The sequence below is a fragment of the Balaenoptera ricei genome, chromosome 7, assembly GCF_028023285.1.
Source record: "Balaenoptera ricei isolate mBalRic1 chromosome 7, mBalRic1.hap2, whole genome shotgun sequence".
Classification (NCBI taxonomy): Eukaryota; Metazoa; Chordata; class Mammalia; order Artiodactyla; family Balaenopteridae; genus Balaenoptera; species Balaenoptera ricei.
Genome location: NC_082645.1, coordinates 65,201,280 through 65,218,867, shown reverse-complemented (window position 1 = coordinate 65,218,867; position 17,588 = coordinate 65,201,280). Strand labels below are relative to the sequence as shown.

The following is a 17,588-nucleotide window of genomic DNA, read 5'->3' as shown; positions in this document are numbered from 1 at the left end:
CACTACTAGAAATAAATAAGAGACCAAAAAAAATTTTTTTTTGACAACTCAATAGAAAAATGAACAATGGAAATGAATAAACAACTAAAGAGTTCTGGTGTGGGGTTGGGGGAGTTTTGCCACACCAACAAGCTGGCTATCCTACAATTCAACTCAGTTCTGACACTATCTACCCAGAGATACCATTAGATCCCACAGGTTAAGGGTTCAGTCGAAGACTGCCCACCCTCCACTACAAAGATCAGTAGCAAGTCCAGGTTGTCACTTGTACTTCTAAAGAAGGGCTATAGATTGGAGTTTCCAATGACGCCCCTCTTTGGTTTTGTTTCATTTGCTAGAACGGCTTACAGAATTCAGAGAAATGTTTTACTTACTGGATTACCGGTTTATTATAAAAGTATATAACTCAGGAACGACCAGATGGAAGAGATGTATAGGGCAAGGTATGGGGAAAGGTTAAGGAGCTTCCAAGCCCTCTCTGGGCTCGCTACTCTCCCTAAATCTCCATGTGTCACCACCCCAAAAAGATCTCTGAAGCTCTTCCTTTGGGTTTGTAAGGAGGCTTCGTTACACAGGCATAATTGATTAAATTGTTGGCCTTTGGTGATTGAACTCAATCTCCAGCCCATCTCCCCTCTCTGGAGGTGGAGAGGTGGTGGTGGGACTGAAAGTTCCAACCCTCTAATCACATCGTTGGCTCCCCTGTCAACCAGCCCTCAACCTTAGGTGCTTTCCAAAAGTTAACATAACATGAGACACCTTTACTGCTCTCATCACTTAGGAAATTACAAGGGTTTTAGGAGCTCTGTGCCAGAAAACCAAATATATATTTCTTATTATAAATCTCAATATCATAACAACTTATGGAAAATTTCATAAATATATGAAAAGATATTCACATAAGAAATGCAAATTTAAGCTATGCTGATACATCATTTTTCACATATCAGATTTTCAAAAATCTAAAAGTTTGCTTATCTTTGTATGATTGTAAATTGGAATAAGTCCATAGAGGTTAATTTGGCAAGATCAATCAATCTTATGAATGCACATACCCTTTGACCCAACAATCCCTTCTAATTGAATATATCCTATGAATAGATTTGACACATAAAATGACCTAGGTACAGGTTATTCATTAAAGCATTATTTGTAATAGCAAGGTTGGAAACAATCCAATGACCATCAATACAAAACCTGTGAAATAAATCATGATGCACTTATATATACTAATGGAATATTATTCAGCCATAAAAAAGATAGAAATAAAAAAGGAAGATAGTGAGGATGTGCTATATATTGTACCAACATGGGAAAATCTCCAAGCTATATTTAATGAAAAATGCAAGATGCAGAGCAGTATGCACTATCTATCTGCTACATTTTGTGTGATAAAAAGAAAAAAAAAACATATAAGTATTTGCTTGCATATACATAAACTACTCTGAAATAATATCCAAGAAACCAGTAACAGTGGATTGGGAAGAGAAAAAGGGAGGAGATCTAATGAATGTGAGATCGGGAAGGAAGAGAGACTTTCACCTTTTATAGTTTTTAAATATTTGAGTTATGAGCATATGTTACTTATTCAAATATTAATATATAAATAGTGCTTGTTAAAAAAAATCAAACAATTCAGAAATACATAAGGTAGGAAGTAAACATTCCCCTACTCCTAAACTTACCACTCAGAGAAAACCAGTGCCAACAATTTAGTCATTGAGAAGCAGGTAGGAAACTTTTTAAAAGTATATAGTAGGCAAGGAAAGCATTATTTTCTGAGTCCCTGAAATCATGCAGTTTTGACAGTGCCAAATCCACTTAGACCAAAAATAAGCAGCTGAGATCAATATTGATCTCCTTCTGCAGGCTCACAGTGAGCCACTAGGCTTAAATAGCACATTCAATTCCATATGTAGAATGGGGACTGGAAAATATTTCTGAGTTAGATAGCAATGTAAAAGTGAATGGTAGGGGTCATTAGCTCTAATGGACTAAGTATTATGTGGTTTTGAAATTAAGACATTAACATTTCAGCAAATGAAAATGTTTATGCAGTCTTCAAATTCTTGGCAATAGTACCAGAGAATTCAGCCAGCAGTGGCTCCTAAATTACAAACATAAAGAGTTGCAGAGAACACTAAGAATTATTCCTTATTTTCCACTGCCATTATTAAAAATTATTTAAAATATTTTCTATTCGGAATCTGACATTCCCTCATCACAATAAAGCAAACCTCATGTTACAGTCTCCCTCAAGATCATGTTCCTTTGACTCAGAAAATTCCTTGATGAGTAGAAAATGAATATCTATTAACAAAAAATGTACAAAATGACATACATAGCCTCCCTTTTACAACATAAATACCAAGGTCTTAGCCAAACCAGCAGCTGATATTTTTAATGCATGTGCCCTAATACAACACAACAAAATAGTGTTTATACAATGCACTCTCTTTCCTGTCATCTTCTTATAAAAGCAGGGTGTTGATGTTGGAAGAAAATTTAGAAATCAACAAGTCTATTCATGCAATCATTTATTCATTTAACAAATATTTATCAAGAATCTCCCATAACAAGTTAAATAAAAAGCAATAGGGATAAAACAAAATAACAAAGTCTCTGGCCCTTGAGGAGCTTATGTCTAAGCCAACCCCTTTATTTTCATTTTGAAGAATCTCTAGGTCTTCCAAGTTCAGACCAGTTGTTCTTTTCATTATGCCAAATATCAAGCATTTATGAGAAGAACTAAACAATTTATATTTATGAATTGGCAGTGGTCTATTATTACTTTAATGCTTTTCACATCCTAGTTTTTTGGTTTGGGGTTATCATTTCAGAGGATCTAACTGCTTCATCTTCACAAGTAACTTTATATACATTATGCCAGTTAACCTCACAACAACCTTCATTTCACAAATGAGGAAATGGATTCAGTGAGATAAATCAAGTTTCCCAGGATCACACAGCTAGTAAGTAAGCAAACTCAGATCTATCTGTCTCTAGTGCTTATATTCTCTCTGTCATAGTACCCAGCAGGATTTGTCAAAATATAGGCTAGAGAAAGTGTAATTTGTACTAATCCTTTCAGAACATATGATTGTTAAAGAAGATGTGGCATATATATATATATATACATACATACATACATACAATGGAATACTACTCAGCCACAAAAAAGAATGAAATTTTGCCATTTGCAGCAACATGGATGCACTTGGAGGGTATTATGCTAAGTGAAATAAGTCAGAGCAAGACAAATACTGTATGATATCACTTATATGTAGAATCTGAAAAATACAACAAACTAGTGAAAATAGCAAAATAAAAGGAAGCAGACTCACAGGTATAGAGAACAAACTAGTGGTTACCAGTGAGGAGAGGGAAGAGGGAGGGGCTAGATAGGGATAGGGGATTAGGTACGAACTATTATGTATAAAATAAGCTACAAGGTATATTGTACAGCATGAGGAACATAGCCAATATTTTATAACTATAATAACTATATTTATGGAGTATAACCTTTAAAAATTGTGAATCACTATATTGTACACCTGTAACTTATATAATATTGTACATCAACTATCTTCAATTAAAAAAAAAAAGAGTAGGGCTTCCCTGGTGGCTCAGTGGTTAAGAATTCACCTGCCAGTGCAGGTGACATGGGTTCAAGCCCTGGTCCGGGAAAATCCCACATGCCGCGGAGCAACTAAGCCCATGCACCACAACTACTGAGCCTGCCCTCTAGAGCCCAAGAGCCACAACTACTGAGCCCACGTGCTACAACTACTGAAGCCTGTACGCCTAGAGCCCATGCTCCGCAAAAAAGAAGCCACCGCAATAAGAAGCCCGCGCACCACAATGAAGACTAGCCCCCACTCACTGCAACTAGAGAAAGCCTGCGGACAGCAACGAAGACCCAATACAGCCAAAAATAAATAAATAAATAAAAATAAATTTATTTTTAAAAAAAAGAGTACATGATTGTTATTTGATTGTTAAATCCTTCGCTGCTTCACAGAGAATTTCTTAGAGAAGAGCACTTTATAATGGTAAACACAATGTACTTCTGGGTACCTTAATGTCAGTTCATGAAGACCATGAAATTACACTGGGTCATTGTTAGTTTCGATCATTACAGTACTCTGCATTAAAATGATCAATGTTTAAATAAAGTTACTTTTTTCCCCATTATATTCCTTTACCTTTTTATCCTTGAACTTTCCTATAGCCTTATCTTTCATTTTTTTGAACTTTTTGCTCTACATCTTTTGAATACCCATATCAAATCTACTATATTTTTAATGATCCTACAATATTTTTATTTTATATTATTATTACGTTTATTAAGAGGTATCTGATTTTTCTTCTGTTAGCCACGTTGATGTCAATCTCTTCCTCATAAGTACACTCCTCAACTTAAGCCTTCTGAGAAGTAAGACATTCACTCTATGGTGAGTGACTAATGCAGCAGTCCCCAACCTTTTTGGCACCAGGGACTGGTTTCGTGGAAGACAATTTTTCCACGGACCAGGGTGGGGGGATGGTTTCAGGATGATTCAAGCACGTTACATTTATTGTGCCCTTTATTTCTATTATTATTACATTGTAATATATAATGAAATAATTATACAACTCACCATAATGCTGACTGGAGGAGGAGCTCAGGCGGTAACGCGAGCGATGGGGAGCAGCTGTAAATACAGATGAAGCTTTGCTCGCTTGCCTGGTGCTTACCTCCTGCTGTGCAGCCTGGTTCCTAACAGGCCATGGACCGGCATCGGTCCACGACCTGGGGGTTGGGGACCCCTGGACTAATGCATAACTCACTCAAAACAGAATAGAGACTACTGCAATCATGAAGGTGATCTGTAGTAAAAGAGAGAATTTTGATACAGTCCCATGATCGAATCTGACACTGATTGGCAGTTGGCTTTGAAGACCTTGGGCCATGGCATCAAACCATAAAATCTGAATCATATTCCTTAGAGGGGTGTTCTTCATATCCACCTATGAGCCACTAGCAATCAAATACAGGTTTCTAGGGGCCCTTATAATTTCTTTTTTATGTATTTACAGACTTAGATCAATAATAGAAGGTTGGTAAGCAGCAATCAAGAAAGGAAAACAAATACATGGAAACCTTAAATTGAATTTCAATGTGAAAATTATGGCATGGCTTTATTATATCCCAGTAGCATAAAATTATGGTTCACCCTTCAAAGTATGTCATACACTTAAATGAGGTCCATGGCAAAAATTATAGTATAGCTTATAGTCCCTACACTGTTTAATTATTCACAAAGAATTGGGTGGTATCTTGGGACTAGCTTGGCTCAGTGAAAAGAACAAAGGTTTTGGAATGAGTTAAACCTAGGATTTCAAGGAATTCCCTGGCAGTCCAGTGGTCAGCACTCCATGCTTCCTATGCTGGGGACACGGGTTCGACCTCTGGTAGGGGAGCTAAGTTCCCACATGCCACGAGGAGCAGTCAAAAAATAAATAAATAAAAATAACCTAGGATTTCACCTGAACTCTGCTGTGGAAACTTAGCCAAGTTACTGAATCATGGAACTGTGTGTCTCGGCCAAGTTACTGTACCAGATTGAGCTCAGATTTATCACCTGTAAAATGGTTGTTGTAAAGATTAGTAATAATACATATAAGGTGTCTGGAAGTAGAGCCTCATACATAGTATGTTCTCAGTCAGTGCAAGTCTCACATGGGGCACCTCACACAGTACACACAATGATTTTTTTAATTAAATTGAATTGATTATAAGGAGATTAAATGTTGGTATTATATGTCCTTCTTCCTAGAGTGGACAATTGAAATTGAAAGGACATATTTCTTGCTGCTGACTATACAGTCTTACTTCCCCAAGAGACTAGAATGGACAAACTTTAGCAAAAAATGTCTCTGTAATGTTCCTTTAAGGAGAAGTCTATAGTGTGCAGCAAAAACTTCCTCTATTTTATAAATCAGTATTGTCACAAAATATCTATTTATTTGGTGTTTAGGACCCCTTTTTTTTAAAAAAAATAATGAAACTGCAGTGCCTTTTCAGGATGGTTAATAGATGATTTTAACCAATTTGGTTAAAATTGTTCATGGTAACAACTAGCGTTTCAAAAGGAGAGGAGTCAAGGAGGAAAAAGAAACCGATAATATTTGTTGCTTCTCAGTGCAGTTCAGGAACCATGAGTGGGTCCATCAGTGCATGGTGAGTGGAAGAAATTCTCAGGCACCAGGAGAAAGAAAAATCTTAGTATTCTGTAGCTTATTTTTTAATAACTCAAATTTGCATTAAGGTGCATATTCTATATTTTCTGGATTTTTAAATGTCATTTAAATCAATGGTTAATGATATTTTCTTACCATAACTCTTTGATTTATCTGACAGCAAAGTTACTAACAATGAAGCATACTGTAGGGATGTATCCCTTCCTCTCAGTCAACATATAAAAAACATTATATTACACATTAAAATTGCTGTGCCATGTAAAGATAGTCAGCATCTTTAGTCATTAGGAGATGTGAATTAAATGAAAAATAAAACCACAGTGATATATATTGATATATATATATATATATATTAGAATGACTATACCAAGTAGTCTTGGAAAGGATGTGGAGGAACTGAAACTCTAATAGTTTGCTGGTGGGACTGTAAAATGGTATAAACACTTAGAAAAAGGTCTGGCAGATTCTTATAAAGTTAATCATACTCCTACCATATGACCCAGCTATTCTACTCCTAGATATTTACCTAAAAGAAATGAAATGTATATCCATACAAAGACTTATACATGAAGGCTTAGCAACTTAAAAAATGGAAACAACCCAATATCTATCAACATATGAATGGATAAACAAATTGTGGTATATCCCCACGATGAATACTACTCTACAATAAAAAGGAATTAGCTATTGTTACATGCAACAACATATATGAATCTCAATTATGCAGAGCGAAAGAGGTCAGATTAAAAAAAGAGTACATATTGTCTCATTCCATTTATAATATTCTAGAACATGCAAACTAATTAATAGTTACAGAAAGTGGATCAGTGGTTGCCTGGGGATGGGTTGGCGGACAAGGAGAAGCAGGAGTTAAATGAGGCACAAGCAAATTTTGGGGGATGATAGATGGGTTCATTATCTTGATTGTGTTGATGGCTTCACACATATATATCAAAACTTATCAAATTGTATATTTAAATATATGCCATTTTTTACATGTCAGTTATACCTCAGTAGAGCTGTTTTACAAAAATCATTGTGTCAATTTTCTTTAAAACTGAAGAGACAACTGTGACAGTCTGCCGTTAAGTTCGGTAGATTGACTGTCGGCCCCTTCTGTGGCATTCACCACTTCTTGGCTATGGTCAATTGTAATGTTTTATTAAGGGACTATAAGGACTTTGAGAGCAGGATCCAAGCTTAACTCATCTTGGTCTTCCCTCTAACGCCCAGCATGGTACACTTCATCAACTGTTATTTTTTATTTTTTATTTTTATTTATTTATTTTTTTAACTCTTATTTTTTTAATGAGTGGATTACTTGGATAATTTTTGGCAAAACATTTCAGAAAACATTTCTTCCCAAATTCCCTAATTAATTAACCCTTGCCATTTTTTTTAAACATCCATGGGAGACAGCAAATCTTCATGCTTAAGAACTTTAAATCCAGAGTGACCTGCTCAGCTACTTGCTAACTGCTTGAGCATAGGTAAAATTAGCTAGCCTCTCTAAGCCTCATTTTCCTCATTTCTAAGGGGGGTAATAATATACCTATGTCATTGGTTTCCTGAGAGAATTAAATGGAGTAATCCATATACAGTGCATGGCCCATAGTCAAAACTCAAAAAGGCAAGTGAATTTGTACATTTACCATCATAGACTTTTGAAAGTTTATGAACTCCAAAGACTGAAATAATCTATTTTTCACCAGGAGAAAGAAAATGTGATGAACTGGTACCTGAATCTTATGAGGAGAGATGGCTCTAAACTGACCTTGAAGTTACCTGCATGTTAGGCTTTTTAGAAGCATACAACCAGAGAAATTTAATGTATTGGAAGAAGTACAAGGGTTACAATAGCTTATAGTCTTGTTCTTAGACCTTTTCATTAAAACAGAAATATTAAAACCTTGTCATTAGGTGGAGAGGCTGAAGTTGCAAATAGCCCATTTAGTTTCTCCTTACACTTCACTTTGAGGTTCTTAAATGTAGAAATCCTGTTCTCATATTTGTTTGCAAGCTTTCTCTCTAGTGAAAAAGACTTTATCATTCCATCTATGGGGAATTAATTGAATGAAATGTGAAACAATGTAATCTTCAGGGAGCTCTGCTGTGAGTACTCTCAGTAAATACAGCACAGCCAAGGGACTCTGCACAGACCTGACTTAGAGTGGACAGAGCCTGGGTTTTAGATCCAGCCAGTTTCAGATAAAATAATTTTCTTGAGCTATGAGCAACTCATTTCATTGTTTTGCAGTCTTTTGATTTATAATATTGGGCCTAGTCACATCGCCATGATTTGTAGGGAATGTTTATAAAATACATGAAATAATTATTATCATTAATAAACTGGGTTATTAAATCTCTTCCAAAAATAAGGTGCTGACATGTAAATAAAATTTATACCTGATGCTTTAGGTCTGGCCCAGTGCTAGACATGCCTTCAAAAGTCCAAATCAATTTGTTGTGCTGGAAGAACATAATACCAGGAGTCAGGAAATGTTATTCTATGCCTGGCTCTGCCAAAAGCTAGTTCTGTGATCATTTTTAACCACTTCACCCCTCAATTTTCTCAAATGTAAAAGTAGAGAGTTGGACTAGATCAGGGAGGGAAAACACCTGATACTATAATCACTCCTATCTGTCTGTGCCCATGGCAGACGCTGTTAATCAATCACTGAAACTTTTCTACCAAACTAGGAAGCTGCTTCTGAATTCTTCTCAGCAAATCATTGTAGGCACTCACTACCAATCAACCGGGGTTAGCAACCAAAGTAAAACTTACTTGCCATCTTTGGGCCAGAAGATCTCTAAAGGTTTTTTTAATTCCAGTATTACTCAAAGGTCAAAATGAGAGTCTGTGCCAGAAAGAAATATGTTGGCAAATCTTACTTCCCTTTTTCACATTCTAGCCTCTGAATGTTAAAGACTTTGCAAGGCCTGTCCGTGAGGATGCTCTGCTATTCCGTCATTGCATTTTGCTTTTGTTTGTCCAAAATGAAAACAGTTTAGTGGATTTTCCCCCTAATTCTGAACATGCATACTGTAAAAATTTGAACAATGCAGAAAAGTACAAAGATGAAAGTGAAAAGTATCTGATATTCAACATCCATTATTAATATTTGGTAACTGGTCTTAGAGACACAGCTCTAGGTGTGTTTTTCTGTACTCTGTTTAATTTCCCTATACAGCAACATTCTGTATGAGCAACTTTGCATATCACTTGGAAGATGTGGTTCTTAGTCTCTATGTACTCATAAAATTCCATCTTTATCTGGAGGTTCCTATTCTGCTGAGTGAAACTTTGCAAATATAGCAGCAGATTGAAAGAGCAAAGGGTCTTTAGACCCTTACCATCAACCACTCTTAAAGATGTGGTCAAGTTCTCCAGGTTCCACTATAGTAAATACAAAATGGAAAGATTGGTAAAGCTTGTGGTTAAAATTCAATCTGAAAATGAGATGGACCCAGTGTCTTGGGAGAAAAGTAGGTGTTCCTCCCTTACCCGTACACCCCACTGCCACTTCTTTTTTTTTTGCTTATTACTATAAAAGTAATATATGTTTATTTAGGAAAAATGAGAAAAATAAAAATCATCAGTAATCTAACTAAGCAGAATAATTGTGGTTAACGTTTTGGAGCGTATATGTTCAGGCTTTCTTTTTCCTATGCATATATTTTTACGTAGGTATCAACATACATAATTAAAAAGCACTCTTTTAAACTTGTGGGGTTTTCTCTTTACTCACTGCATTGCAGTTCCTGTAGAGCACTGTTTCTACTATGAGCAGGAAACTATATGAGTTAAAACTGGCTTTGGTGATATACAACTCTTTCATTTCATTTCAGAGCAAAATGCATTGAAATGTTAATTTCTGAGAATTTGAGGTGATTTGGGTAAGTACCTTCAATGTTATTTTCATTAAGACCTAAGGTTCTATTTAATTGCAATTAAGATGACTTCCCTGATTTAGAATTAAATTTGGATGGAAGTAGGCAATTCAAATATGGCAAAACCTTAAGATGTTATTTAAAAATCAACATAATTTTATATTTCCTTGCTTGATTTTTTTGAACACATGAATTAAAGTATATTCCAATTGGAAAAGGAATAAAAGTGAATAATAGTCTAACAGAAATTAAATTTAATCTTTCTTTTTGAAGACACATATGACAAATTTTGAGAAAATATCAAAAGAATATTTCATATTTCTTTAAATTAGTGGGCTAGATGAATACTTCTTTCTCCAGTCATATTTCAAAGTCAACAAACCTAAGCTAGAGGTATTTAATATATATTTTAAATGTTTGAGTGATTCCTTTCTAAACCAGCATCTTTGAGGTCTTTGGAACAGATGACAGTAAAATGAAATTCTTCTGATACTTATATTTTTAAATACATCTCTTTAGTATAGTTGTTCTCAGTTGCTAACAATAATTTCCTGTCAAATGTAAAATGCTGCATGTAAAATATTTTTCAAACTTAAAATGGTTATGGATAAGCAATCAATGTGCCTTTTCATTTGTAAAAAGGAAGAGGAAGTAATTATGAAGCAAAGCCATCTTAGAGCAAGATGAGCCTTAAAAGTTTACTTAGTGCATCCCGTTCCTTTTAGAGCTAAGAACATTGATGTCAGAGGGGGTGATTCTTTTCAAAGTAACACAGAGGAACTGGAAATGGATGTTGACCCCCGAGTCCATGCAACCTCTTTCACTACTTCTGCCACTACTCCCAGGAAGTGAAAATCATACTCATCCCCATTCAACATCTAGAATGCCAAGTATAACATAAAGTATTTACCAACCTAGCTGTTGTGGCCAACAGATGCCAAAGAACTTAACATCTAATTGGAAAAGTAACAAATAGAATAGACAGGCAATGGTAAGTGATACAGAGCACTAAAAATAGTAGAAGATGATTTCCAGTTGGGAAGGATAGGGACATCTTTATAGAGAATGGTTTATTTGAATCAGGTCTTTAAGTGGGCATGAGATTGCAGGAGAAAGAGTGAAAGGAGGACTTTTGGATGGGAAACCGATGTGAACAAACATATAGAGGTAGGAAATCATAGATATAGTTGGAAAAAAATGAAAAGACTAATTTGACCAGGGCATATGATTTGCATAGAGGATGTGGTGATAAAATTAAGAAAGACAGTTGGAGCTCAGTGGTTCTTGTGCATTATAACTTTTTAAGGATTGTAGACAGGTAATTTTTATAATATGAAGGAAAATTTTGTTTGTGTATTTCTACGGTGTTTTTTTTTTTTTTATATTGTGGCACCCAGGTAGCAAGATGTAACTTTATGAACCTACTAAAATTGGTCCACATGAACTTTTGAACTGAAGATTTTTAAAGTTTCTGATGATTCTTGATGTCAAATTTGTGGTATTCCTGACATTTATAAATAACTTTCTAAAACCTACAGAAGTAGTGAATTATGGTCCTAGTTTCACTCGAAGCTGTTAAACATTTGGAGTTCAACAGTAAAGTTTTTGTGGAAGAAAAGTGATAATTAAATGGCCAAGAAAATAAGTAATTAACATAGAATTTTAATAAAAAAAAAAAAGCTTAGGGCTTCCCTGGTGGCGCAGTGGTTGAGAATCTGCCTGCCAATGCAGGGGACACAGGTTCGAGCCCTGGTCTGGGAGGATCCCACATGCCGCGGAGCAATTAGGCCCGTGAGCCACAACTGCTGAGCCTGCGCGTCTGGAGCCTGTGCTCCGCAGCAGGAGAGGCCGCGATAGTGAGAGGCCCGCGCAACGAGATGAAGAGTGGCCCCCGCTTGCCACAACTAGAGAAAGCCCTCGCACAGAAACGAAGACCCAACACAGCCAAAAATAAATATATAAATAAATTAATTAAAAAAAAAAAAGCTTAGGTGGAGACTTGGCATAGTGTCACTTCCAGCCTCCTTCTGTAAGTTAAAGCAAGTCTCAGGGTCAGCCTGGCTGCAATGTTGGGGGACTACACAAGCACGTCAATATCGGGAGGGGGCGTTCACTGGGCGCCATCTGTGGAAACTAGCTACCCGATACGCTTAAATTGTAAGCTGGACAAATTTAGAATTTCAATGATAATTCCAAGGGAGTTTGGATATTTTCTGGCTCAAACATAGAGTACAATTAAAAGGAAGTGAAAAGAAGAGGGAAGAAGCCTCAAGGTGATGAAGGATTTTGAAATAGTAGGTAGTTTCTTGGGCCTTGCAAATTTGGCAGATTAGATCACGGAGAAGAAGCTGAAATAAATGGGTCACTGCATCACTATCCAAACTTTTAATACTTGGAAGGATTACCTGATGATGCTTGTTTTTTATGAGAACTCTGGAGCAAAGTATTACAATTCTGCCCTATCTCAAGCATACACGGAAGGTTCTCTTTCTAAAGATGGCAAAGAACTCAGACATCAATGGAAATGTACAAGGGTTAGTAGAATGTAAAACTAGTTGAGAGAAAAAATAAAATAGCAAGGAGAGCCTGGCAGTAAAAGAACTCCCATGGCACCAGGACAAGAGAGAAAAGCCAGCATTCTCCTGGAACTTCTCAATGCGTAGTATCTGTGTCCTCATAGCACAATATATAAGTTTAGAGGGCAAGGCCTAGGTTCTCACATGAATATGATCTTACTTCAGAATTCTGCAAAGACCAGGAACCTCCTTGACGTGGGTGGTCTGAGACTGGGGTTCCCTGTTCTTATGCTGAACCACCATTCAATGCCAAACAGCTTTTCCTTAGCTGTTTCCTTTATTTTTCTTAAACATGTTCAGACTCTTATCATATTGTCCTCCTCCCTTTGAAAATACGTACTTGGCAGGTGCCTGAAATAATATACTCCCAGTAATTGCAGTTTTGCAAAAGTAGAGTTTATTTCATTCAGTCTAAACTCAATGGAAATTTGTTGCCTAACAAGGAAATACCAAACACTTTATAAACTCCCGGAGGGCAGCAACGATGTCGTATGTGACTTTGTTATCTCCTGCCTCCTGGGCTCACTGTCTACCTTCTCGGATGTACTAATTTTTATAAGTAACTTGAATTGTTAACAATATACTCTTGTGCCCTTCTTTGACGCAGAAATATCATTTCATTTTGTCTTCGCATGTTTCATGTCAAGTTCATTGTAAATCATTTCTCCTGAGCTTGTTGTTAGCCTGCAGATCATTTTGTAGGCTTTTCACATAACAGCTGAAAGAGTTTAATTCAACTTGAAGAAACTTACTTCATTTACAAGCAATTAATTTGGGCTTCACTTACCTTAAGGAATATTCGAACATGTAAATTTACAGATAAATCCTGGGAGTGTCAAATTATGCAACCAAGAGAAAGTAAGTTCTTTGCAGCTTTGGGGGCATTGGTCGACTGTAGTCAGGCTTTTTTTTTTTTTTTTTTGGGCGTCAGGTTTTTGAATGAAATAGTAAAACCGGTGCCAGGAACTGTCTACTTCACCTGGTTTTGCATAATTCCAAGAAGTTAGAAACTGAAAACCAGGCTTGTTAAAGAGTTAGAAAGATTGCTATTGCATAAGAGAAAAAAGCAAAACCAAACCATTTATCTACTCTCTTTTAAATCATAAGATTTCACAATATTCCTGTTTTCAAGTACTTGAAGTTTTCTCTGGGCAATGATTAATTTTTAAATAATTGTTTTTAATGTGGAACGTAATACATACTCATCGTAGATTTAAAACATACTTAAAGTAACAAAGAGAAAGATAAAAATCATTCATGATCCTAAAACCATTAATATTTTGAGGAACGACTTTTTTTTTTTTTTTGAGGAACGACTTTTAATTTTTTTTCTAGGTACATGTTTTCACAGAACGGGTCCACACTACAGTTTTATAACTTGGTCTTTTGGATTTTTATTTTAAAAATTATATCGTGAGTACGTGAAAAGAAAACTTATGAGGATTATGACATGTAGTAGCATCGCACGGTGTTAGAGGACGCCATCTGTGGTGTGGCGTCTACAGTCTGGCGGGAAAAGAACGCTCCGGGTGGGCAACATCGACCACTCTCCGACCAAAAGAGACTTCATTTGCCCTCGGCGACTAGAGCCTGACGAGAGTGCAAGGCGTGGGAGTAAGTGGAGGGCGTTCAGGGTGACCGCGAGCACAAACTCCCCGCGCGGTCCTCATTTCCCCCGGGCAAGTCCCACTGGCCCAAGCCCCGGAGGGGAGCCGGGGAGAGAGGGCGGCGCGCGGTGCGCTCGGCCTGGGTCCCAGCCTCCGGCCTCCGCCCCCGGGACTGGCGCCACTCTCGGGCGGTGGGGTGAGATAAAGCGGGGCAAGGTTCTGCAAGTCCAAATCAGGGAAGCGCAGCTCCGATACCAGCGCCTCTACGGGTTCTCCAGGCGTGTTTGTTCCAACTGTTTAAACTTTCAAAGCACCCGCACCCCAGCGACCTTCGGCCAACAACTCTCAATCCCGCGGGCGGAGAGCGTTGGCTGTATTTGCGGGGAGGGTAAATTGAGAGCGGGGGAGCGGGGACCTAAGGCGACCCTCCTCCCGGCATCCCGCCCGCGGCCGCCCACTGCTACCCCCTCCCGCGGCCCTTTCCCGCCCCAGGACCGCCAGCTTCTTGCGTCAGCCGGAGCGGGGGTGGGGGATTTTCGGAAGCTCAGCCCGCGCGGCCGGCGGGGGAAGGAAGGGCCTGGGCTCTTGCCCCGCCCTCGGGGGTCGGGAGGCGGAGCCGGGCAAGAGCCCGGCCGGCGAGTCGGGCCGAGTCGCGGAGAAGCTAGTTCCTAGGATCCTAGAGAAGCCGCCGCCGCCGCCGCCAGTACTGCCCTCTCTGCACCGCGCCTCGGCAGCCGGGACAGGGCCACCGTCGGGGAGCCTCAGAGCACCGTCCCTAGCTCAGCATGATGGACTTGGAGCTGCCGCCGCCGGGACTGCCGTCCCAGCAGGTGGTGCCAGGACGGGGGCGGGGGCGCGAGGGAGCCGCGGCCCGGGAGGGACAGCCGCAGCTGGCCTCTCTTCCCGTCTGTGGCCTGAGCCGGGACTGCTGCGGCCGCGCGCGCACCAGAGCCGCTGCGCTTGCGCTGGGGCCGGGGGAGGGGAGCTGGGACCAGAGGGCTTGCGAGGGTTGTGGGGATGGGGCCGGGTGGTGGGACTGACAGTGCGTCCGCAGCCCCCGAGGGAGACTGTGTTGGGGTTGGGGGGCTACGCCCTCGCGCGTGGGGCGAAGGGCATCTTTAACCACGCCCCGGGCCGCTGGAGCCCTGGCCGGGCCCCCTCCCGAATTTGAGCGGCCCGGAGGCAGCGGGGCAGGAGGGGGCGGACGCTGGCGGTCTGAGCCGGCGCGGCCCGGCCCTTCCGGGACTGTGCGGCTCCCCCGCCTCGGAACCGGCAAAAATGTGCCTAGTCACGGGGCCGCTCTCGGGGGAACTGAGGTCTCCTTTGGGCTGGGAGCCGGAGCCCCTCCTCTGCCGCTGCCCCTCGGCCCATGACCTCCGCGGGCGCGGGCTGCGGCGCCCTCACTCCGCTGGGCCGTCTGAGGGTGCTCCTGTGCAAAGTAATCGATCGGTCCATCCATGGGATCTCCCTTAGGCAGCTTGGCGAGAATGCCCAGTCCCCAGGGTGGGGGCGGGAGGAGATCATAAAGTGCCCAGCGCGTTAGGCTGCCCCGACGTACAGCGACCGAACCCCGCCCCGCGCGCCCCCTCGCGCCGAGGGAAAGGTTCGGGTTCGGAGACCGGGAGTTTTCCCCGTGCAACACGCCGGGAAGTGGCGGCGGGGCAGTGGACTCTGAGGTCAGAGGCGGCTGCGCCCCCGGCCTCTCGATCCCGGCGTGGTGCCTCCCGGGGGCGCACGCCGCAAGCGTGGCCTCGGCCGCCGTGACAGTGGCCGGTTGGCTGTCACGGCGGCCCTAAGTTGGCCCTTTCCTGCTTTATAGCGTGCAAACCTTGCCGCGCCGGGGCCAAGGGACAAGTTGGAGCTGTTGATCTGTTGCGCAATTGTTATTTTCCCCCGGGCGGCTTTGTTTTTGGATTTAGCGTTTCGGAATTGTAATTCCAAAATGTGTAAGGCAGGATATTCTGTTCTGTGCTGTCAAGGGTAAGAGTTTCGAGTGTAGATTAGAATTTCTGTTGTTTTTAGACTGTTAACTACTTTTTGTTCTTTCATATATTGATTCTCCCTTGGGTGCTTTATATAGTTTTCCTTTTCTGTTTGAGAATTTGCCTCGATTTCTTATTTTGTTGCTTCATTTGCGAGGGCAGAGGGTGGGACAGTTGTGTTTCATAAGGCTTTGCTAACAAGTTCTGTAAATTGTCACAAATGTGAAAACACGTTTCTGTATATACTTTGTAGGGACTTTTAAAGGAGTAGATATTTTTATTTCCAATTTTTGTGTGTGAATGGGTTCTTTGGAAAAATACTTGGTTCAAGGAAATGTGTAACTTATTAGGAACGGTAAATACGTTTATGCTCTGGAACGTCACGTTTTAGACTAATCCTGAAGATCTAAAGTAAGGTTTTGAGTTATTGATAATGTACTAATTGTGCCTTTTTTTTTTTTTCTTTAAAGCTGTATGTCTTGAACTTTCCCCTAGTAATGATTAGGATTGGATTCCCCCTTCCCACTAGTATGAAGAAGTAAATTGTGCTTTCCGATTTAGCTGCTGTTCAAGACTAATCCTTATAGCCATTTCTTTAATACTCTGTATGACCCAAAGACATATAATGCTAATAGACTTTAGCTTTCCTAGATTCAGGAATGTAGCCTAGAGTGTTATTAAAAATTTTTTTTTCTTTCTTTACTGTGTGATTTAAGATTCCATCTATACTGCTTTCTCTTTTAAATGTGAATTTTCCAATTACGTTTGTTAAGGTAACTGCTTTTCCACCTTTTGTAATCAGACGTCAGTTTGCATATTTGAAGACTATAAAAAAAATGGAATAAAATTTGGAATCAATTTCATGCCTATAACTATGATTCATATTAAATCTTTGTAGTCCAGAAAGATTTGAAGAGTTAAAAGTGGATTCTAACCTTTTGTCAAAGAAACACCAGGTGTGAAGTGGTACTGGGATACAGTTTTTCACCCTCTGTGCGGAGGAGGTGTTGATGAATAGCAATAAAGAGAGTTTTATATTCTTTATTTCCAGTAGCTGGAAGGAACCATCCATTACTCTTTTCAAGGGTGTCTTGGAGAAAGTATTTTTGTATATGAGGGATGAAGTTGATCTTGGACTAGACCAATGAGATAACTTTTAAAGAAAAATAGGACAGGTTTCTCATCTCCTGAATCAATGTTGAGCAAAGAACAACTTGACTTTTTAGATATTTGAAAAAGATCTCTTGGTAGATTGTGAAAGATTGTAGGAGGGTAAATACATAAGTCAC

General features: G+C 39.7%; 1 protein-coding gene across 3 annotated transcripts in view; it reads left to right on the top strand.

Moving 5' to 3' along the window:
• Positions 1-10,096: 10,096 nt before the first annotated feature.
• The window catches only part of NFE2L2 (NFE2 like bZIP transcription factor 2), a 40,036-nt gene continuing 32,544 nt past the window's right edge, over positions 10,097-17,588 (top strand). Inside the window, exon 1 of one of the 3 annotated variants that reach the window (XM_059928155.1) lies at positions 10,097-10,140. Coding sequence is in view for 1 of the 3 variants with exons in the window: in XM_059928153.1 (XP_059784136.1) it covers positions 15,103-15,147 (45 nt within the window). In the remaining 2 variants the exon portion in view is untranslated. Of the gene's footprint in view, positions 10,141-14,913; positions 15,148-16,037; positions 16,298-17,588 lie in introns of those variants that run through there. The other 2 variants (XM_059928153.1, XM_059928154.1) reach the window with 2 other exon arrangements.